The 8,254-nt window shown below is 41.8% G+C and overlaps 1 protein-coding gene across 1 annotated transcript; it reads right to left on the bottom strand.

Annotated features, from left to right (window-relative positions):
- Window positions 1-474: 474 nt before the first annotated feature.
- Window positions 475-4,495, bottom strand: LOC125542517 (GTP-binding protein YPTM2-like). Its single transcript, XM_048705584.1, has 8 exons — window positions 4,314-4,495; window positions 2,695-2,767; window positions 2,355-2,402; window positions 2,216-2,263; window positions 1,527-1,598; window positions 1,262-1,417; window positions 1,087-1,190; window positions 475-842 (listed from the first exon to the last, which is right to left on the bottom strand). The coding sequence occupies exons 1-8, from the start codon at window positions 4,325-4,327 to the stop codon at window positions 746-748; spliced, it is 612 nt and encodes a 203-aa protein (XP_048561541.1). The 5' UTR covers window positions 4,328-4,495; the 3' UTR covers window positions 475-745.
- Between the last annotated feature and the right edge of the window lie 3,759 nt (window positions 4,496-8,254).

Here is an 8,254-nt window from a genome sequence, read left to right as displayed (position 1 = left end):
TCAACTTAGTGCAAAACTATATATTTTGCTCAGGGTTCAACACCCTAGGGTCGTGCAGGGGCATGGGATGCCTTTGATGTCTTAAACTATGGTTTAATTAGCTATTCTGAACTATTTAGCTATTGTTTTTATTTGTACTGTTAATTGTATTATGTTGTTCTTATGTTATGTATGATATGAAGTGCTGCATTTGTGTGTAAGACCACCACGGGATGAGCAAAACAGCTCTGCTTTGCATACCAATAGCACAAATACAGGCAACTCAACCTGGCCCACTGAGACAAAAGATGCAGGCAACCAAACATGCCCCAACTGATTTAATGTTGGCAATTAACTTGTCATGTTGTGCACATTCCTAATGCTGCCTTCAACAATCAACAAGTCACCTTGAAAACTATAACCAGGACCTTTTTTTACCACAAAGATAAGCATACTGTCAGATAATATTTTGAAGAACGGAACATTTTGGTCAAGTAAAAGTAGAAATCACCTTAAATTTAGGGAAGAAAAGCAACAGCTGCAAATCGTAACATATAACCATTCAAGATACACAACTAGAAGAAGATACTGTCTCCAAACTCCATCCGGTGTTACAAGTCCAACGATTCAAGAGCTAATAAGTACACTAGAAAGAATGGAATGAAGGTGTAAGATGTAGTAGGCCTATGTAGAAGCATGGACTCAAGGATGGCGCGGCCAAGTTTGCGTCTTCATTTGGGTAACATGGATGGCAGCTGCCTGCATTTCAAGAAGAGCAGCAGCTCGTCTTCTGTTCGACAGGTTGCCCGCGTATCTGCACCGTGGCTGGGCGAGCGCTGTTTGCGGCTGGCTGGCTCGCCATCCTGGAAACCAAGATTTGTATTCATAATTATATGCTCTTTCTATGAGGTGTATATAGAACAACACCGTGAGGAATAACATAGAACAGTTAACAGCAACATGCTAAAGAGTGTAGGGCAATTTTGGTTATGATACTATACGAACAGAGCATCAATGAGCAGTAAATAAAGTGTAAAATGATGGTAGTTAAAAAAAAGTGTACTGGTAGGATGGCCTGTGCTAATTAAACCGTCTGGGAACACACACCTGTCCTTGATTGAAGCAGACATAGCCATGAAAGCCTGCTCAACGTTCAAGGCATTCTTTGCACTGGTCTCCATGAATGGGATGCCAATCTCATCAGCAAATGCCTGCATACACCAAATGTAAACACAAAGAGCAGAAAGAATGCTTCAGCAGATATGAGTAAAGCATAAGGTACCTTCGCTGTCTCATATGATACAACTCTTTTGTCAGTGAGATCAGATTTGTTCCCTACAAGAAGCTTGTTAACATTCTCACTAGCATAGCGATCAATCTCGTTCAACCACTGCTTCACATTGTTGAAGCTGTCCTGGTCTGTCACGTCATAGACAATCTGCAACCCCATTTGTATATATGTATTCAAAATATATAAAAAGTGGACATTTATGCGTGTTAAATAGCATGTGAAAAATAAAAATAAGATTTCACATAAACAAACTTACAATGATCCCGTGAGCCCCTCGATAGTAGCTGCTAGTAATAGTTCTGAAGCGTTCTTGCCCAGCAGTGTCCCACTGATAAAAACAAAGGTACCAAAGAGGGGTTTAAAGAAAAGGAAAAGGATATCTTGCATCACTAAATGTAATGTGTCACACAAAAGGAAGGAAGAATCGCCAAATGCCAACAGTAGGTGCAGCATGAGCTACCGTACCACCCAAGTATTTAAATGACATACTATCAGGCCCCTAAATATGATGTTCAAAATGGGCATCACTTTGGTATCTAAAAACATCTTGAAAGTGCGATTCTTTATGCGAACTAAGAAACTTTATAACATTTAATTTAATGGGCTAAACTACTCTTATTCTTTATGTTCAACAGTAATTTAAATGGATGGAACTAAAAAATCCAAAAGGTAAAAAGGGGTTGTGCAACTGCCTACATATTCAGGCATAGTGGAGTTTCTGTTTCCTGTGAACTGGCCTCAACTAACAACCACATAAATACTGATGAATAACGGCATGCTATATTGTGCAAAGGGAAAATCCAGCAAACTCCACAAAACAGAAGAGGGCTATAAATGAAATGTTTCCCGATAAAGTCTTCTATTTTGTCAAATCTGGATTCGATGGACAATCTGGATTTGATGGTACATGCATACTGGACATAATGAAAGAAAGAATAGACTCACGATTTGCAGCTTCATAGTCTTTCCATCTTGCTCCACGGTACGTATTTTCTATCGACAAAGTTGGAAGAAAACAAAACTACAAGTTCAATTAAGGTAGCCAGAACATCAACACTCAGACCAAGAAAGTAAATATACTTACGAAATCAACACCAATAGTACTGATATAACTCTCCAGGTACGAGTCATCCTGCCAAAAGAGTCGGATATTAAGGAGGTCAGAGTAAATTAACTAGTAACAACAAGAATGTTATAGGGATCATCTCCATGTTGTTAAGAAACAGTAGCTACCAACAATGAACTCCTCATTCGTATTAAGTAGTGGGAAATCATACAGTTTACTGAGGCTAAAAATAAATTGACAGTTTCCATGATATCCCGAAGACAACTTGTATCAAACTTTTAAGATGAAGATGCATATTAAAAAAGGGAAGACCTATAAAAGATAGTGGACAAATCATGCTTTAGATAGGGATTCTTACGGCAAATCTTAAGAGAAGGCATGACTTGCCAACACCTGAGTCTCCGATAAGCAGAAGCTTAAAGAGATAGTCACTGCCATGTCAAGTAACAGGATATTAGTCTCAATCAAATGTACTTACTATACCAAATAAACAAGTAATGACAACATTTACATGGCAATAATAACAAAATGAGAGAGTCATTATATCCATGCTTAGAACATTGAGCAGCAATACAAAGATCAATAAATATAAGATAACTAATACCAAAATTGGATAGAATCAACATCTTGAGGCTTAGAAGTTTGTGCATTAATTCATAGACAGATATTTTGGTATTCTATATACGTAATATTCAGTAAATTTGATTCAGTTGTAGTACAGCAGTGCACGTTAGAAAATTTATATAGAGAGATAGAAAAAAGATAAACCGCAAACCACCTCCTAAGAGGCGTGTAACCTGTTCCCCCACTTTTCAATGAAAAGAAACACAAAGTCTTTGCGTTTTCTCGGAAAAAAGAAGAAGATAGAAAAAGGAAGCTGAATAGATAAGTAGCAGTTTCCAATGGTGAAGCTACACAACAGCTACAACACTAACCAAGAGAACGATTCCATGAGCGATGATGCACATTCATATGGTACAGAAGCAATACCCATGTGCACAATACAAAAACATCACCAATCGGATTGAGCAAGCACCCAATCGTGCTTGTAGAATGTACATATGGATGCACTAAGCATCATAGGGTCACACCACCAACATGCTAACCAAAAATGCCTTGTCCATAAAACAACGAGAAGTGTTTTCAGAGCGGTCATAGGCCTATCACCAGTCACCCTTTAAGAGCAAAAGGCATCCTTCTAACAAAACATCAACTCTACTCCAACCCCATAGTCCTTATTTCCCTTTTCATGCAAAAAAAAGGAAAAAGAAATGCAAGTTCTTACTAGATACCAATTATTTCATTGACATTCCGTAACAGCAATCCACAGTAAAAACGAAAATCACAGGAATGGAGAAGAAACTCTTGTGCAAAACAGAGGAATGAAGAAACACAGGAATTGGGCAGTGACAGGAAAACTAATAACATGGCTAAACCACTGACGAATAAAGGTTCATCACAGCTGGGTCCTTCCTGCTTGTCATCGTCACCGAAGCCATCTCTGATTATGTGGGAAAAATCATCTGGTACAAACAACCGTGTGTGTGTGTGTGTGTGTGTGTGTGTGTGCATCTAGCAGGCAACATTCACTCCACCACACAACCATCCTCATCCCAACTCCATCTTCTTGCCCTGCACAGAGGCCATCTGTTGCGTCCTCTCGCTACCCTAATGACCTCTCGCCGGCCGGCGGTTTGAGCCGGAGGAGGGCGAGCCCGGCGGCGCGTCGGTCACGCGATCGCTTCGCACCCAAGGAAGATCTTCCTACACGAACAGTACTATTCCTACGCTTTTCCCTAGCATGACAAAGATCATGCATGGCCACGGTCGAAATCCGCCAAATGTAGGAGGGGACTAGGAGTCGCGTCCAAACTGAATCCCGCGAATCGACGGCATCAGGCGCCAGATCCGGCGAGATCCCCGGCCCCCCAATTGATTCAACCAGAGGGAGAGGAGAGGCGAGAGCAAGCGACTTACTACTCCGGATTCATGGCGAGGTCGGGATCCCGTGGGGCGCTCCGATCTCCGGGGGGCGGGCCGCCGGCGCGGGACGGGTGGTGGGGTGGGGATCGGGCACGACGACGACGACGACGACTCGGCGGCCTGCCCGAACCCGATCTCACGGTTGTTTTCTAAGAAGCCGATCTCAAAGGTGGGGAATTCTCAGGCCATCTACGGGCCGCCAGGTGGGCCCCGCTAGTCGGTTGTGTGTTCGCTGCCCTCTCGCTCTCGCACACCGCCGCACCCTCTGAAAATCTTATTCTTTCGCAAATATTTACAAAATCCATACGTACTAGACTGTAACTGCTCTCACGTTTTTAGCGAAAATGCTAGTACGTCTCTCAAAATAAGTGACTAATTTTGTACAAAACTACAAAGTTGAGTCACTTATTTTGAGACGAAGAGAGTATATTCCTGATCTAAACTTCCAAATATTGTTCAAGTCTGCCTCCCGCCAGCCCGCCCTGTCTCCTTCTCCGGTGGCCTTAGGGTCGTGGAGGTGGAGTGGATCCCAGCCCTTACCAGTGCCCGGTGGGAGGGCTCCGTTTTTAGATTATTTTTTTCGAGTCTCGTTAGTTTTTGTGTCCTGCTTAGAAAAGCGAGACGGCACGGCTCCTTCGAGAGGGGTTGTTGGTCTCTCAGCCTAGCCCCCCATTTTCGGTGATGCGTCTAGCATCCGCCGGTGCGCGTGTGGAGGTGTGTCTCCGACAAATCTATTTTTGGTGGATTTTCTCGAATCTTTTCTTCATTCATATGTTTTCATGTGTCTTCGGATTGGATCCTTCAGATATACACTCTTCATCGACGGCGGTTGCTGTTCTGGTGCATTGGTTCTATATGGGGCCTTAGCACAACGACTTTCCGACTGTCTACTACAACAAGGTTTGCCCGCTCCGGTGAGGGAGGGGCGATGACAGCGGCGCGCCTTCGACTCATTTCAGTGCTCGTAGTCGTCACTAGGTCGTCTATGAATCTTGATGTAATTTTTATTATTCTAATGTTTGTTGCACTACCATGGTTGAAGATGAATAAATCGAAAGTTTTTCCCACAAAGAAAGTATAAGAATTGTCTCATCAATTAATTAAGTAGAGTAGAATCGATAATCCACTTCTGAGCCTAGGCTCATTTGCACCCACGCTGAAGAAAAGGTCGACACAAATACTAGAAAAATTCAAAAAATTCTAATTTTTTGCGATAGATAATTTGATGCGTGATGTCCGCTCTAATTTTCGAATCATTTGGACATCTGAGCGGCTCTAGGCAAAAAAGACAAATTCGAGGTCTGTAAAAAACTTAATTGTTCATGCGCTGTCCTTGCCTTTTTTGCTGAGAGTTACTCAAATGTCTAAATGATATGAAAATTGGAGGGGACCTCACGCAATAATTTTTCTACCGTGCAAAAAAATAGATTTTTTTTGAATTTGTTGTGATTCTTGTTCTACATGGGTGTAGATGAGACTAGCCACCAAAACACTGCACTCGAATAGAATTGTCTAATTAATTAACAAAAATCAGGCGAAAACCGTTACAGTATGACCATGTGTTGTCTACTTTCAAAGCATGAATCTCCGTGACCATTCAAAAAGACAAATATGTGCTCCCAACCCATTATAACCACAAATCAACCAATGAATCGCAACATCACAAAGAAACCCCTACCAAAAAGACATCGAACATCGTCCATCAAGCAGTCGTTGATGCCTTATCTATGGTTCCACTGTTCTTACTTTTGCTCCCAAAAGGCTTCTTCATCAAGATGAACGCACGATGGCTAGAGGGAACCCTCTTGCTCTTGCCCCTGGTTGCCTTCCCCTTCATGAGGCAACAACCCGTCATTGTCAGGTCCATCCATTTCGGTTATTAGTTGAAATTGTTTAGCGAAGAGAGCCTAAAAAATAGACGTCAATGTATTAGATGCCACAACCTCGTCACTAGCAGGAACCACCTGCCTGATGGGCTTAGGCGAGTGGAAGACAGCAGGTGCCCAACCATTCATGCTCCACAAAGACGAGCGATTGGTTGGTCTCTAGCGGTGGTAGTGTGGGTGGAGACATAACCATACTCAGGGGTCATAAATGAATCCAGATGTACCATCGACAGAGGCGAAGCGTGCACCACACAGATCTTCTACAACTCGGGCAAGATCTGCATCACTAGAAGGATCCGTGGTGGAGGCTTTGTTAGGTCTTTCTCGTCCGCCCGAGCCGATCACATGGGAGCGACACGGGGGCTCGGTTCTATTATTATTTCCTTCTTAGCATGATAAACTATCATTAATATGAATCTCATGGCTCGGAAGGAGGATTAGCCGAGGGAACCAAGGTGCAAATCCAAGACATGGCTAGCAGAAGCCAAAAGAAGGCCTCTTTAAACTAAATGTTGACACTACATTTGTTAGTGACAGTGGCTCGGGAGTCAGGAGGAACTGGTGCTATCATTTGAGACGACAAGGGTTATTTCCTGGCAGTGGGATTCCCTTCATTTAAGATGTTGGTACTTCGGAAGTCCGGGATCTCAGAGATGGGCTCATGTGCATGTAGCAAGTTAATGTGGAGGCATCCGCAAAAATAAATGTGGAGGCAAATTGTATGCTGAATGGTGACAATTCTATCCAACCCATGACAGCGGTCTATGAGAATGCACGTTTTATTCCACAATTCTCCTTATATTTTGTTTAACCACTGTCCCGATTAGCTAGTACCCTCCATTCAAGAATATAAGATGTATTGGTTTCCGTGTAAGTCAATCATTTAAATGTTTGACCAAGATTATAGAATAAAATAATAACATGTGCAATACCTAATAGATAACATATGAGTCTACTTTTCATGATGAAACAAATAATATAAATTTCGTATTGTGGATATTGATATTTTTTTTAAAACTCGGTCAAACATGCACTCACTTGATTATTTGAAAAAACAAATAAACCTTATATTAGGGAAGGGAGGAAGTGAAGCAGAAGGCTCCACTACGATACTCCCTCCATTCTTTTATCTAAGGTGTACTATTCTCAAGGCACATAATTATAGACTATTTAAGACAAATTCCCCTTGTCTAACTTGTCTATTTCGTAGGATAATAAATCATGAACGGTACTCGGTCCTCCGAATTTTCATGGGCCGCCAGGGGCGCACCGGACACCGCGCGCCATGCAGTGCTCTTCGACTGGCCACAGTGGGAGTAACATCACATTTTTTAAGATAACTTTGCTTATGTGGCACATATTTAATGATGAGAGAGGTGATGATGGTAACTTAACTAGTTACTGTAACATCACACGTGCCAAGACAATATGAGTCTATAGACTAATAAATGAACCATAACATGACAATACACATATGTTACTACCCACCGTGGAGGTAGTAACATAGCCTAGTAAAATGTGATGTTACTAGTCTAAGTTACTCCCCATTGTGACTAGTCTTCCGGCCACTGGACCCTACCTTCGGCTGAACCGTTTTCAGGGTTGGTAGACCGTTAAGCAGAAAAGATAACTCTTTTCGAGGGCCCCGCCGGTCACCTTACATTGTGCAATTTTATCAAAAAACAAATATGCCTTATATAAAGACACAGAGAGAGTATAATCTAAAAATGATGTATCCATATTTGCCAAGTAATAAAAACTGCCATATTAATATAAAGTTGCCATGAAAATGTATCCCTCAAGAAGGAAAAAGTGAAGACCCACGACTTCATGCTGACGACCTCCTCCTCAATGTTACAAATTTTAATTGATCAATTTTACAAATTCAGGGTGCTCACTTCATTGAAATGTGCGACAGCCTGAAAGCATAATCATAGTGAACTTTTTGACAAAATGATAATTCAGGAGTCACCATATTACAGGATCAGATAATCATACTCCAATTACCAAAAAAAAATATCATCATACTCCCTTTCTTTGTTTGTATCT

This window comes from Triticum urartu, chromosome 3 (genome assembly GCF_003073215.2).
Source record: "Triticum urartu cultivar G1812 chromosome 3, Tu2.1, whole genome shotgun sequence".
NCBI lineage: Eukaryota > Viridiplantae > Streptophyta > Magnoliopsida > Poales > Poaceae > Triticum > Triticum urartu.
This window is presented reverse-complemented; position numbering and strand designations above follow the sequence as displayed.